Below are 16,612 nucleotides of genomic sequence, written 5' to 3' on the forward strand. Positions count from 1 at the left end.
TGTGCATTTTTCTTAGCCTCTTTTGTCCATGTTAAATGCAATGATGACAACCATAAAAATAAATAAATTAATGAATACACAATAATTTCAGATGGCTTTTAAAGGTTTTTGCATATGAACTCTTCATATGTTGTACAAGTTGAAAACGGTAATGCATCTCAACTGATCATTTGTAATTAAATCACTGAAAATGCATGTTAATACCAGGTGGAAACAGCCTTTTAACTTAAATATGTCTAGACCTACAGTCTCATTCATTTCCATTGATTATTAACCATACAAACCAGGATTGATGTTGCAAACGTGTATTTTCTTTTCATAATATTTACATGTTGAGGTTTTCTCGTACACACTGTAACTTTGTAGTGCATGTAGTTGGAACATTTACTGCAATTTAATAAGTCCTATCAGAGAACAAGAAAGAGCTTACCTTTGCTTTCTATCTATGGGTGCTCCTTATTTAGAGTGTTAATCTAAAGGAAGCAATCAAATGGCAAGCGCCCTTGGAGTCTCAAGTGTCAGAAGGTCAAAATATGTAGCAAAGTCTTTCATTCCCTCTTATTCTAGTGTCACAGCTCAGATTTCCTCCCTCGTATTAATCGAATGGAACAGTCAATGCCAGACTGAAAAGTTTTGAGTGTTTTTTATAAGGTGATGTGTGGCAAATAGGTTTAGTCAGGAAAGCTCTGACGCTGCACATTTTCTTGTTGAACGGCTTCTTGCTGTTTTATAGAACAGCTATATGGTGGAGGGATTATTGGAGAATTTCCAGCCGTGTGTGTGCTCGTGTGTATGCTTGTATGTGTGTGTGTGTGGCTCCATCAAATAGTGGCCCCCCTGCCACGTCCAGGTGGGCTTAAAAACCAACTCAAAGAACGAACTGCAGAATGTCACCATGTGCTGCCAAAACACACCATCAAGCAGGAATGCGTTCCTCCGTCCCTTTTTCCAAGTCCCACGCTTTGTCATACCACACCCCGATCTCATCCTCTCAGTTATTTGAGTGCTTTTAAAACCAAGCGGCCCCATAAAAAGTCCATTTGCCTGCCAGTGCGGGTGCTTTGCCGTGCGCAGAGCTCCGCTGTGTATGTTTGTCTTAGGGAAGATGAGTGTATTTAAGCTGTTTACAGAAGAGAGGGCCTCTTTTCTGGAGTTATGGCACATCTGAGATCTCTGGCTCTTCTCCTGGAGGTTCGCAGAGGTGAAGAGGTCAAGGTCTGGAAGGGTTTCGTATGTGCACCAGAGAAGATTATATCTCGACCACCTCAAATGTTGGCCGTTTGTACCTGGTTTTAAGATGCTGTGGTTAATTAGATCATAAGTAAACAAGAGAGACACTTTCCTTTTAGCGCTTTAATTTATTATTTTTCTATCAAAGTAAGTTTGCACATTTTGTGCACTTGTGGATTCAAAAAAGAGAAAGCATCATCATATAGCTACACTATAAACAAATATTGGTTAAAAAAATTAGCAGTTTTCCATATTTTGTGTTTCATGTTTTTATTTTTTCCTCATTTATTTATGCTTTTGAATCGCATTATGAGACTGTAATCTTTTTTTCTGACAACGTTTAACCTTAAAAAGGTGGACAAATTGGCTTTTATTAACATTTTTAGTAGTTTAAAGTGATATAATGTCTGGGCTGGTGTTTTACATTATGGTACAAAAACCTTGTAATAAGCTGCCAATGTGTGTGTGTGTGTGTGTGTGTGTGTGTGTGTGTGTGTGTGTGTGTGTGTATATATATATATATATATATATATATATATATATATATATATATATATATATATATATATTATTATTATTATTATTATTCTGTTATGTTACAGATTTATTTCTTTATATATTATTTCTTAAACATTATATTATTTAAAACTACTAAAATGTTAAAATGTTACTAAAAGTCACTTCGTCAAACTGAGTACAATTATCAACATTAAAAGTTGACAGAGCAGAGCACTGATAGAAAATGTGGGGTATTTGGAGCATACAAATCCTTTATTTTTTAAATTGAAGACTTAAGTTCAATGCCTTGGTTAAATTTAAAACACAATTTATGTTTAAAGCTACTTCTGAAATGCATGCTAAAAGTAAAGTTTTTTGAAGAAAGACAAGGGGGATATAATCTGAGAGAAGAACAAAATCTTAGGAGGTTGAAACAAGGACAACTTTTATATTCTTTTTCATACACAAAGTTTGTGTATGTCTGTATGTTGTGTAAAATTATCAAACAGTCTAGAACAGATTCTCAAACAATGTCAGGATATTAATCTATTTAAAAAGTTGTATAAAAATATATTATTAAAGTAATATGAATAAAGGTGATTGAAAAAGAACAAAATGAGAAAGGTATGATGAAATTTCAATTAATAGCTGTTTGCAACAGGCTTGGGCCTGTATAAGTTAAAATATCACGTTTTTACGGTATCGATATTGTGATTACAGCTCTAAGAAAAGCTCTTTTTAAATGTCTTAGTGAAAAAACAACACATTTTTTCTCCATTAAACACAATATACGGTATTTCAATTTACATTTTTCAATTTACAATTCACATTTATAATATTTTGGAACTGTAAACAGGCTAAATAATTAAAATAAATCACTGACTTCTGCTAGCTGCATTAGTTTAAAAAACATAGATTTCTTTACAAAAACGTTTGAAACGTTAACGTTTCAAAACTTCACATATACCTTAGGAACAGTATAACAGAAAATGTTTGCAGTTTTAAAATCTTGTATTTTCTGTTTATTTAAGGTTGTGAATTTCATTATGGGATGTTAATCTCTGCTCTGTCAACTTTTGATGTTGAAAATTCAGCTCTTCCGTTGAACAAAGTGACTTTTATTGAAAAGCTAGTAGTTTAAAATAATATAATGTAGAAGAAATACTATACAGAGGTTTTTAAACCATATTATACAACACCAACCATGACAATGCATCACTTTAAACCAATAAAAATGTTAATGAAAATCACTGTCAATTTTTTTCAATGTTAAAGGTTGTTGAAAGAAAGATAAAGGTCCCATAATGCAATTCAAAAGCATAAATAAATGTGGGAAAAATAAAAACATGAATCACAAAAAACAGAAAACTGATAATTTACGAATATTTTCTTTCAGTATGTGTGTGTGCGAGTTTGTGTGTGTGTATTTGAAGGCTCGGTTTGACCCCCAAGGCTCTTGCCGTCTCCTTTCTTCAGTCCCTGTTTGTCGTAGATTTGTCTTGCTTGAAAAAGCTTAGCCTTGGTGGGCTTTTTAGGCGACAGAAGCGTATCGGATACCCCTCTGTGTCAGGACGGGCAGGCTGTAGTGAAAGATGGTGCGTGTGGTTCCGGTGCTGTGGGTCACAAAGGCTGGTGACCCAGACTGTACCTCCACCCTCTATAAAGATCACCTGCTTCTGTGTGTCTTTCATTATAAATCAACTGCGGCGGAGACAAACACACACACACCTTCATCTAAAGCACTTTATTAGTCATTCACACACACATGTAGGCGTAACGCATTTTAATGCACCGCTAAGGCTTTCTGTCTCACTCATTCAGTGAATTTATCTGCATTACTAATGTTTGAAAGCTTTTGTGTTTGCAGACACGCATGTTTACTCAGTAGTCTAAATGAGGACACACCGTTTTTTTGTCCAGAAAAAATGACTGAATCATCGTTTGATCTTAAAACATTATTATGAAATTAGCTTTGCAGAGAAGTAGAGATTAAATTTGTTGGATTAAATAGCTTTGCAGCACAGTGGCGCAGTGGGTAGCACAATCACCTCACAGCAAAAAGGTGTCTGGTTTGAGTCCCGGCTGGGTCAGTTGGCATTTCTGTGTGGAGTTTGCATGTTCTCCCCATGTTGGCGTGGTGTTTTCTCAGGGTGCTCTAGTTTCTCCCACAAGTCCAAAGACATGTGGTATAGGTGAATTGGATAAGCTAAATTGGCCGTAGTGTATGTGTGTGAATGGGTGTGTATGAATGTTTTCCAGTGATGGGTTGCAGCTGGAAGTGCATCCGCTCCGTAAAACATATGCTGGATAAGTTGGCAGATCATTCTGTTGTGGCGACCCCAGATTAATAAAGGGATTAAGCCGAAAAGAAAATGAATGAATGAATGAATGAATGAATGAATGAATGAATGAATGAATGAATAGTTTTTGCTAGACCCCAAACTTTGGAACCACTTATCAATGTTAATTCGAATCTCAGTATCATCTCTTTCTTTGTATAAATCTGTCAACGTAAATCATATTTTTATCCAAGGTGTTTAATAAAAACTGAACTTCCATTGTATTTAATGTATTTTATTCACTGAGTATGTATTTATGTCTTTCTTATTAAATAAATAAACTACTATGGGGTACATGCAGCGCTAGTGTTTCTTCCCATAACGATAAACTTCTGGTGAACAGACGTGACTATTTTAAATTTAATACAGTTCCTTTTACGGCATTGATGCTGTAATGTAATTAAAATATAATCAGTTAAATAGGCTTGCATTCATTTAGTTGTTTATGCGTAAAATGAGATGAAAAGCCAATTTGACGTAAGCGCTGTCAGGAGAAGCAGGCTAGCGCAGAAACTCCATTGAATATACTGGTGTAAAATAAATGTTCATATTAAAAAGAGAGTGTGGAAAAATAAATTTAATGCAGTGATTGTTTTATATTCTGAGACCCACTTTCTATCGTATATCAATCAGGCAGTACGCAATGGTTGCTTAAACGCACTAGTTTTGTAACTGCATACAGTTCAACGGAAGCGCATAAGCTGGTTTACTAAAAATTTAATGCATACATTTGCATATTACCTATTATTAAGCATACACAGAAAGTTCTTCAAAGTGTTTAATAATGTTCAAGTAAATAAAGTAAAGGAAAAAACAACAAACAAAAAAATAAAATAGGAAAGAAAATATGAAAAGAAAATAGAAACTGCTTCAAGGGAAAAAAGCTTTAGGCACATAAAATAATACAAATAAAACTAAATAGACACTCAAGACTGAATAATGGTATTCTTGGAAGATAAAAACATATATTAAGTTTTTAAATATATAATAAAAAAAGAAAAGAAAGTACTTTAAAAATCTAGCTAGATTCATTCATTCATTTGTTTTCATTTCGTGTTAGTCTCTTTATTAATCTGGGGTCACCACAGTGAAATGAATCGCCAACTTATCCAGCCTATGTTTTACGCATTGGATGCCCTTCCAGCTGCATCCCATCATTGGGAAACACCCATACTCTCTGTGAACATGCAAACTCCACACAGAAATGCCAACTGACTCGGCTGAGGCTCGTACCAGCGACCTTTTTGCTGTGAGGCGACAGCGCCACCCACTGCGCCAACATGCCACCCAAATACAATAAAATGTTAATAACAATAAAATGTTAATGCATACAAGAACACTTTTATTAACTCCACATTTGAGATTTATACATTTATTATTTGATATTTATTCTAAACTAGTGTTGACAGCTTTTGTTTACCTTTTAGGGAATTTTGTTTTATTTTACAATAACATTTTTCTTTTTAACTTTATATATTTATATTATTATTTTACAGATTGATTTAATATTAATAATCATAATGCATTTTATTTATAACACTTTAAATACCCAACCAACAAAAACATTTTTGGATTGCATTTCTTAACTCCTAATGTCGCATTTTTTTCAACACATCCCATAATTTCTAAAATATCAACCTCTACCAGATGGTTGATATGTTGGTTTATGGTAAAAGTACCGGAATCAGTACATGAAAAGTTCAGATGCAAAAACCTCTAAATGCCATCTGAAAATTTCCTCTAAAATGAGCATTTTTATCAGGCTCCTGTGTGTAACACTCTCAGAAAAAAAGGGATGCACGCTTTCATTGGGGTGATACCTTTTCAAATAGTACAAATTTGTACCTAAAAGGGCCATATTAGTACTCAAGGGTACATATTAGTACCTAAAAAGTACAAAAGTGTTCCTCTTAAAATTTTTAGGTACTAATATATACTTTTAAGGTAACAATATGGACCCTTCAAGTACAAATGTGTACCTTTTGAAAAGGTACCACCCCAGTGACAGCTCGCGTACCTTTCTTTCTTAGAGTGTATGTTTAATAATATTAGTTTTATGGACTAATAATAAGTAATTTTCCTGGTCTTTAAAGTGAAATATCTCAACATAAACAAAGGAGGCTGAGGAAAACTTAAAATTTTTGACGGACATTTCAGACGGCTTTTATAGGTTTTTGCATCTGAACTCTTCACATATACTATGAACAATCAGACAAAATGAAGTGTAAGACCAATTTATTTTAAATATATTCAAAATAAAACATTTTTGAACACTAAATCATCTTTATTTTTTGAAGTGTTTAGCTTCTCATTTAACATGTTTTCTTGTTTGTTGGTTTTTTTCAATAAAACCTAAATCAAGTGTAGTAGTGCAACACTATTATGTTTGTTTGATTTTTTTATTTTATTTATTTATTTTTGTAATCCAACAATGCTATGTGTGTAAGCCAATTTTAACACAGTCATTCTTTAAATGGTTTTACCAGTCATTACTTAAAGAAGTCAAAATATGGTCAACCGTTTGGTAGAGCAGGCAGTTAAAGGGATAATCCACTTTTCTAAAACCTAAAGCACAACAGCAACAGAAAAAACAAACATGCAATAAAACTCAAGGATTCAACATAGAGAAATTATACAATATAAACACATTAGAATGATCAAGAATTAAAAATCTTAAAGATTAGTTTTTACATGTTCTATTAAACATTATTTATGATATTATAATATTTTAACAGACGACATGGTGGCTTAGTGGTTAGCACTGTCACCTCGCAACAAGAAGGTTGCTGGTTCAAGTCCCAGCAGGGCCAGTTGGCATTTCTGTGTGGAGTTTGCATGTCCTTCCCATGCTGACATGGGATTCCTCCGGATGCCAAAGTCCAAAGTCATGCACTATAGGTGAATTAAATAAACTAAATTGGCCGTAGTGTATGAGTGTGTGTGTGAATGAGTGTGTATGTATGTTTCCAAGTACTGGGCTGCAGCTGGAAGAGCATCCGATGCGTAAAAAATATGCTGGATAAGCTGGTGGTTCATTTCGCTGTGGCGACCCCTGATGAATATTTAAAATTATTTAAATGAATGAAGGAATTATTTAAAGAAAAAACTGTGTGTGTGTGTGTGTGTGTGTGTGTGTGTGTGTGTGTTCAGCTGAGTAAAACAGTGTAAAAATACATTAAGATGCATCCCACTTCCACAGGCACATTCTTGTCCCCTGTAAACCTGCAACACTTTCTTGTTTTACTGTAGCCCGTAGTAAAGATTTCTCTTTGTTTACTTTAGCCTCTTTCCTCCAGTCCCGCGTCTCTTATCTTTCCACCTCCAGGGCTGCTAGTGTTGCGTCTCAGTGCTCCGCCTCGACCCCGTCCCACAGACGCCCCTGACCCCGTCCCATTGTGCTGCGCTCCGCATGCGTGTCCTCAAAACGCTCCAATGAACCCGTCCATCCATCACACCTTGACCACTTTGACCAAAAAAAGAGAAAAGCAGAGGAGGAGATGCAGAATAAAAGAAAGAAGCCGCGGCTTTTTTTTTCCAGTTGGACGCACATGTTGCTCACAAAGCCTTTATTGGGACGAAATAGCGGAACTGCAGCTTGACACGCGAGATAGTATGAAAAAACAACTGTGTGTGTTGTTTCTGGATTGCAGACAGGTATGCAGGATGGGCCGGTGATGACAGAGACTTGAAAGGTGCTGGAACTCCCCTTAATGTCTGTGTGCGAGCAGGTAAAAAAAAAAGGAGGAGGATTAAACAGCTGCTGAAGACCACCGTTAAGTGTTCTCACGTGAGGTGTTAAAGGGAGGAGCTGCTAAATGACAGAGAAACACACTGAGAAATGTCTTTAATGTTGCCCTCTTTCAGGACACTAAACCAAAATGCCTATAGCCTACACGGCCTCAATAGTGAAGAAGTATTGTGGGTCATTTTATATCCTGTCTTTTGCTTCCCTAAGAAGTTATTAGACATGGAAATCTATGCAATCGGAAGGCAAAGGGTTATTTGACTATATGAAATAATATCCGTAAATTAACAGTATATTTATGATTTAAATTGCATTGTGGGACCTCAATCGTTCTTCCAACAACTTTTAACCTTGAAATGTTTGAAAAAGAGACGTTTATTAACATTTTTAATAGTATAAAGTGGAATATTGTCTCAGTTGGTGTTGTAAATTATGGAACAAAAACCTTGTAATAAACTGCCTGTACATTTTCTGATATTTTAAAGACTTACTTCTTCATATAGGACATTCTTCCAGAAACTTACATTTTAATAAAAAAAAATGTGACAGGGTCCAAACTTTAAGCTTGTCTTTCTTTTAAAAATCATCAAAAACAAGCCTAAAATCATACAATTCAATGATAGAAGGCCTCCTTGATCACTGTCAGCTTCTCCTCATAGCATTAAAAGTGTATTGCACGCATTTTATTTAACATTTAATGCATATCTGTGTCCGAAACATGGGGACAATTGTACAATTATTTGTGGAATTTATTTATAATTTCATGTTTTTAATCAACTGACGTGAATGATAACAACTTAAACTTTACTATTTCTGAAGTTTTATTTTTCTAAATAAAACTGTAGGTTCAATTGGGCTGAGGACAAGGATAATGACAGGGTTTGTAAATTTGCAAAGTATTTTTAATAAAGAAAAAATTCTGAGTACCAAATGAGTGACATATTCCCTTACAGAACAACTCACAGAAATCAACCATCAGCCCATTTTTGACATTTGTGGCATGACATACTTTTTATTTACTGTACTTATGATTTTATGTTAAGCACAGTGATGTACGATTCTGGTCCCATTTCTTATACTTTATATTATTTTAAACTACAGAAGTCTCAATGAAAAGTCATTAAGTTGAATTTTCAACATCAAATGTTGGCAGATCAGAGATCAGGGTCTCATAATGCAATTCACAAATGTAAATAAATGGAAAACACTCCATTGTTAATTAACAGATATTTTTACAGTGTAGTCTTTCATCAAATTTGATCAAGGCTAAAAGGAAAAACTACACAGCCTCATTAATGAAGAGATATTGTGTATCGTGGGTCATTTTAAATCCTGTCTATTGTGTTCCTTAAAAGTTATTAGACATGAAATTGTGATAAAAATGAGAAAAGAAGTGTTATTTTAGGATATAATATTTTTATTGAGTCTTTCATTAGGCATCCCCTGTGTAAAACATATGCTGAATATGATGGCGGTTCATTCCTTATACATTGCATCATTTCAAACTAATAAGTCTCAGTAAAAGTCACTTTGTTAAGTTGATTTTTCAGCATCAAAAGTCGAGAGAGCAGAGATCAAGATTCTATAATTCAATTCACAACCGTAAATAACACTTGTGAATCATAAGATACAGACACTGTTAGTTAACAGTTTTTTGTAGTGTAGTCTTTCATTAATATTACATCAAATAAATTCAAGGCTATAAGGAAAAACTACACAGCCTCAATAATGAAGAAGTATTGTGGGTCATTTATTATGTCCTCCCTAGGAAGTCTTTAGACTTGGAATAGTGATACAGTCAAGAATATACAGTCAAGATAGTATAAGGGGAAACAAATATTTAAACATATAAATAATAAATAATTAATTTTCATTCTGCTGGTTATAGTGAAATTTTGGGCTTTTTAAACTTTCTTGAAGTGTACAATGAGGAAAATGTGGAGTCCTGCCTTAAAGTTACATAAATATTATTTCAATCATTGTTGTGGCTTGGTTTAGCCTTGGTGTTGTGTTTTTTTTTTTTTTTTTGGGAGAATCATGCATTATATTTCTAAAAATGATTTTATCAGTGTCCTCTAATTTCTTATCAGCCTTATCAGCCCTGAATAAAATAAAATAAATACAGTTGGAGAATTGGAAATGCATGATTGTTTAAATAATGAACCTAAATATGCTTAAAAAACTAGGCATATAATAAAATAAGTTTTGAAAATCAAACATTTATGAGGTTTGACACCATTTTTGAAGTGTAAATTATTCAATCATTTTCTTTTCGGCTTAGTCCCTTTATTAATCAGGGGTCGCCACAGCAGAATGAATCGCCAACGTATCCAGCATATGTTTTACGCAGCGGATGCCCTTCCAGCTTTGGGAAACACCCACACACTCCTGCACACACTCACATACACTACATACAATTTAGCTTATATTTAGTTTACCTAAAGCACATGTCTTTGGACTGGGGGGAAACCAGAGCACCCGGAGGAAACCCACGTGAACACAGGGAGAACATGCAAACTCCACACAGAAATGAAAACTGACCCAGTGTGAAGCATGCTTTTGTGCATTAGCTATTACACTAAAAAAAATAGGTTTGCTGTTTGTTTGAAATACATATAAAATAAGTTAAAACAACACAATTCTTGAGGTTTTTTTGGAACAACTCAATTGTTTTATGTGCCGTCTACTTTTTTTTTAAGTGACATGGATGACTTTCATTTTATGTTATTTCAGTGAATCCTGAACTTTAGCCAAGAGTTTCTCTAAAATGTGTAAATATATATTTATTTGATATGGCCTTCTGCTTCTGCACCAACTTCATAGAATGATCTAAGTCTATTAATGATACAAGTAAAATAATTAAAAAAGGAAAAGGGAAAACCGCTGCTGGTTTAGTACAATATGTCGAGCGTCTGTGTATTGATTCAGCTGGGGGTTTCATTGAATTGATTCAGCAGGAAGGCTCTCTGTGTGTTCTAGAACAGAATGACTATTCAGTCCATTGTTCTCCAAACGCTCTCACTGTTTGTAAAGGGACCGTAAACTCAAAGGCCTCCTGAGGCCCCGCAGGTTCAGTTTATAGACCAGGGCGCTGGACTCAGGAGCCCTCCAGAGGGCGCTGTTGTTCTGTCAAACTTTTACTTTGCTGCTTTGGGAAGTCTTTAATTGTGGAATTTAAAACTATGTGTTGTTGCTATGAATATCAGGAAAAGGTTTGTGGTTGCAAGAGTGAATGCTTTTAAAAAATCACAATGATTAGCATTATTCTAGCATTTAAATGAACACTTGTCAGTTTTACTGACCCCATAATCAGTGAACAATATGTAACATATATATTTATGTGAATGCATGTAAGAACGTTTATTAATTCCACATTTCAGATTTATGCATTTATTGTTTGATAGTTATTCTAGAATTGTGTTGACAGGTTTTTTTACCTTTATATTTTATGAGTTTTAAACCATGACGCCATAACTGAACATAATAACTGAATAATAAGCTAACTGTATATAAACATAGGAGGCTGTATAAAAAATGCTCATTTTATAAGAAGGTGGCACTTTGAGATTTTTATTTATTCGTGTTGTCTTTGAAAAAGTAGCAATAAAAGCTGGAAATTCAACCGTTTTTATTCACAAGAACTTAAAGAAATGAACTTAAAGAACTAAAAAGTTATTTATTTTGAATTCTGTTTCAATTAAAACAATGACACACATTAAATTAAAGCTAACACTTTTAGTCAGAATGACTGCAGAAAAAGTATTGTTTCATTTAACCTCTTAAAGTCTATTTTGGGGTGCTATTTTGGTTTCCACCTCGATTTTGCCTACCCAGATTCAAAAGCTTCCCAAATCCACATGCAGTGTGAATGCAAATGTTTGGTATCATTTTAAAGAAAATCCTTTGAATTTTCATTAAACACTGTCGAAAGTAATAAAAATTATTGTGTATGTTGTCCATGTTGTAATAAACCCCTCCAAAAAAGAAGCACTTTTTTTGTAAACTCAAATTTGAAAGTGTACCTTTTAGGTTCTGTGTGGTCTACTGTTGGTCGCCGTAATTAATTTAGGTGGTTCCTGCACATGTCAGTAAACATAGGAAAAAGCTAAATATCTCTATCATAATCTATGCAAAAGTTATTCTATTTCAACTGATGAGAGAACAGAACCACTTATGGGGGTATTGGGCCAGTACGGGCCTTTAAAATTTAAAGAATGCGGAAGTAAATGAAATCACAGAGCCGGTTTAGGGTATGCAAAGCTTATAATACCGTAAAACATATATTTTATTGTGTACAAGGTTAGACAAAATATTATCAATCGCTCAATTTCCTAATTCATAAATATAGCAAAATGTTTTTACAATTTCCTATGCTAGCCAACTGATTTTACCATGCAGACCAAATACAAACAGCCGCAATATGCCATGAAAATAAAACATAAATCTACTCCTTCAGTGCTTGCTTTTTACAACTACACCATCAGTATATTTCACCAGTCATATAAAAACTCACTCTGGACAATGAAAGTTTTAGTGCATGTTTGGAATCCCTGTTATGTGTGTATTCTTTGGTTCACTGCTCATTGAAATAACTACCCTCAATCTCTCTCCCTCTCTCTTAAAGGCGGTGTATAATCTAGCGAATGTGGCCTGCAAGTGTCATGGCGTCTCAGGCTCGTGCAGCTTGAAAACCTGCTGGCTCCAGCTGGCCGACTTCCGGCGTGTTGGAGAATTCCTGAAGGAGAAATACGACAGCGCCGCCGCCATGCGCATTAACCGACGTGGAAAACTAGAGCTGGTCAATAATCGATTCAACCCACCGACAGGTGAAGATCTGGTCTACATCGACCCCAGCCCGGATTACTGCCTGCGCAATGAAACCACTGGGTCTCTGGGCACCCAAGGCCGCCTATGCAACAAGACCTCGGAGGGTATGGACGGCTGCGAGCTCATGTGCTGCGGCCGCGGGTACGACCAGTTCAAGACCTACAAACATGAGCGCTGCCACTGCAAGTTCCACTGGTGCTGCTATGTCAAGTGCAAACGCTGCACGTCACTCGTAGACCAGTTTGTGTGCAAGTAGCAGACGTGAGAACTGGGGGACAGACGCACTGAGCAATTAAGCAGGAGAAGAAACGGGACCCTTAACGGACCCAGAGGGGCAACTTAGAGATAATTAAATGTAAAAATGATATATTAAATAGCAACAAATTAAAATAAGTATATAAATAAGTGTACGTGTGCCGTTGATAGTAATTTAATGACCTGAGGATCCACGTTGGACGTCATTGATGAAAAAGGAGGCACCGGTGTGATGCATTCCGGCTCAAGCTGTGTTTCTCTCATAAAGAGAGGAAGGAACTCTTGACTTGTGCTACAAGAAACTCTTTAGAGACTCGAGGAAAAGGCGCAGAAATAGGATGGGGAACATCAAGGGCGCATCACCCACCCATTGCCTTCCAATTCATAAACACACACACACACTCCACCTTGCTGATGTCAGAGCTCTTAAGAACTTTCGGAATGCGGAATTCTCGGACGCTGCGTTCTGTGAGGTCATAATGATCTCAGAGATATGGCCAGAACAGAATGCTGCCTGTTTACCCGTCGCACGAGCGTTTCCTCCTGGAGAGACGTGTGAAAGATGAAAGCAGGAATGCTGAGTCCAACACTTTTGCACACACTAAAAATCCTTCCATTATCCTTCATGTGGTGAAAGTGATGCATTTCAGGGTCTTTCGTATAGACGCTCTTAAATATATAGGTTCCAACAGAGGGTTTTTGCAGTTCTATAGAATGATCTATTTCTTAGTGTGAAGACATTTTTAACATTTTCCATTTAAAAAAAAAAAGCTTGTGTGGAATGAAAAGGTTGTGTGGATGTTAAAAGTTCTTCATAGAACCAGTGATCGCCAACTAAAGGGACAGTTCACCCAAAAAATTAAAAGTCTGTCGTTGTGTTACAACATGTTACAAACCTGCAGTGGTGGAAAGAGTACTGAAAAATCATACCTAAGTAAAAGTACCATTACTTTCCTAAAAATGTTGTGCAAGTAAATATTACACAAAGGATGACCTTTCAAAAGTACTCAAGAGTAGTGAATAGTGAGTATTACTCTGTAAAAAGCTGATGCATTTACATGTAATTTGTGGATGTGTGTAAACGTAACATTCTGAAGTGCATTTGGTTATTTCCCAGCAGACACACAATGTCATAAGAAGTTAATATTAGGTTAGATTTAGGTTGTGATGTCAGCGTCTAAGGACAATATTTTGATGTCCAATAATGATGTCAAATGATGTTGATATTTGGTTGATTTTAGGTTGTGTTAGAAAGTGACCAAAATCCAACATCAAGCCAACATCTTAAATTGACGTCAAGAACTGACATTTATTCGTCAGGTATGGCAACCAAAATCCAACGTCTGATAGACGTCATAGTGGTAACATGCCCACAATGTCACATCATTAGACGTTGATATTTGGTTGATTTTAATTTGGATGTTGGACATTGACGACGGACTGACATTGGGTTTTGATGTCAACCCTATTTTCATTTCCAAACAAAATGCAATGTCCCCTCGACGTTGTGGTACAATGTCAATCTGACGTCATGTTGACGTCTTGTGCCTGCTGAGTGTTTAAGGCTATTTCGGTCATCATACAGTAAACATCTGTCATCCTTTCATCAGTGACATGCATCTAACAGTCTCTGGGTCAATGCATGTAAAGATTTTGGACGTCTTCTTGGGACACTTTTAATGCTTCCAAATAGTTTGCTAAATGTATAAAGCGCACATGTCTTGAGGTGGTTCGTTATGATGAGATTTACCTTCTGCGATTTGATTGGACAGGAAGCACAGGACTGATTGTTCTAATTCCCATTGACAAGAAAAGATAAAGTAGTGACTGCAGGTTGAAGGAAAGTAGTGGAGTAAAAGTACCAACACAGCACTATAAAGTAAAGGTAGACATTTTTAAAACTACTTAGTAAAGTACAATTCCTGAGAAAAACTACTACAGTCGTTTGAGTATTTGTAGCTGCTTTACACCACTGCAAACCTGTTTGAGTTCCTTTCTTGTTGGAAACCTGTAACTGTTGACATCTGTAGTAGGGAAGCCAATGGTTACAGGTTTCCAACATTCTTCAAAATATCTTCACTTGTATTCAACAGAACAAAAAAAACTCAAACTAGTTTGGAACAAGTCAAGGGTGAGTAATTGATTGAGAAATTTTCATTTTTGGGTGAACTGTTTCTTCAAGAACCTTTATTTTTAAGAGTGCATCTTGAAATCAGTCTAGAACCGAGAATATTGTTTGTTCTGTCACATTTTTTTTCTTTTTTTTGTGTTAAAACTGTTCAAAGCCTTATGGTTATGAAAGTGTGTCTGGTAACAAAAAAAATATCGGGGGGATGGGAGTCAAGGCTACGTGATAAGGACTGCAAAACTATTATAGTAACCAAATACTAGTGGTTCAGATTATATTTTATTAATTGCTTCTCATTTTATACATCATATGTATTGTTCTGATTATTATTTTTTGATAAAAAGAAGCTTTTTACTGGGGATTTATATGCTAGCAGAGACACTATTACTGGCCACTGGATGGAATGAGTGATCAGAGCGGAACTCTGCCATCGTCAGAACAAAACAATGAGCTCTTTTGTTCATTCCTGAATGCTTTGGAGGAAAACTACACTTGTAAATATATAACAGTCCGTCATATATGCAGATAACACTTACCATTTCACTCCAAAAAAAAAAAAGAGAGAAAAAAACGTTTTATTTTTGCTGCCCTGTGATCATATGCTTGTTGTGTGTATTCCCACCTCATTCAAACCAGTAATATTAAAAAAATATATGAATAGTGATTATTATTATCCGCTCAGCTGCTTTACTTTGTTGAATTTGTTCTGTTTGCTCTGTGGAATGACTTCAGGCCTGTTCACTGCAAGAATGATGGGATGCACACAATAATGTTTTCAAAAAATGTGACGTTTTATTTTACGTACATACACTACCTGACTAAAGTCTTGTCGTCTATTCAAGTTTTAGAAACAACAAATAATAACTTGACTTCTAGATGATCATTTGGTATCAGAAGTGGCTTATATGAAAGGAAACGGCCTTTAGATTACGCTTTTCTTTACCAAAATATAATATGATCATGCCTTGATTTTTAATGATTTAATTAGGACAGTAAGGTCTGACTTTGATTAGAAAAAAGCACTGAACAGAAATAGTGTACAGTATAGAATATAAAGTCATGCTGCAGTGGAAACAGAATGAATATTGTGTATGACTCCCATGAGCTTGGAGGACTGCATCCATACATCTCTGCAACGACTCAAATCACTTATTAATAAAGTCATCTGGAATGGCAAAGAAAGCGTTCTTGCAGGACTCCCAGAGTTCATCAAGACTCTTTGGATTCATCTTCAATGCCTCCTCATTCATCTTACCCCAGATATGCTCAATAATGTTCATATCTGGTGACTGGGCTGGCCAATCCTGGAGCACCTTTTTTGCTTTCAGGAGCTTTGATGTGGAGGCTGAAGAATGAGAAGGAGCACTATCCTGCTGCAGAATTTGCTCTCTCCTTTGGTTTGTAATGTAATGGGCTGCACAAATGTCTTGATACCTCAGGCTGTTGATGTTGCCATCCACTCTGCAGATCTCTTACACGCCCCAAACTAAATGTAACGATGACAAGACTTTAGTCAAGTGGTGTATAAGGAATTTGTCAGAGTCATTTACACATGAGTTATAACTCTCTTTTCCTGGCAGGTGGCGCTAT

At 35.6% G+C, this 16,612-nt stretch overlaps 1 protein-coding gene across 7 annotated transcripts in view; it reads left to right on the forward strand.

Moving 5' to 3' along the window:
- wnt5b (wingless-type MMTV integration site family, member 5b) overlaps nt 1-15,692 on the forward strand; it is a 139,027-nt gene extending 123,335 nt beyond the window's left edge. For 3 of the 7 annotated variants that reach the window (XR_015481774.2, XR_015481775.2, XR_015481773.2), the window contains 2 exons: nt 12,437-14,882; nt 14,946-15,686. Coding sequence is in view for 3 of the 7 variants with exons in the window: in NM_130937.3 (NP_571012.1) it covers nt 12,437-12,895 (459 nt within the window). In the remaining 4 variants the exon portion in view is untranslated. 7 annotated transcript variants of the gene reach the window in all.
- Nucleotides 15,693-16,612: the final 920 nt, after the last annotated feature.

The sequence above is a fragment of the Danio rerio genome, chromosome 4 (genome assembly GCF_052040795.2).
Source record: "Danio rerio strain M-AB ecotype USA chromosome 4, GRCz13ab, whole genome shotgun sequence".
Classification (NCBI taxonomy): Eukaryota; Metazoa; Chordata; class Actinopteri; order Cypriniformes; family Danionidae; genus Danio; species Danio rerio.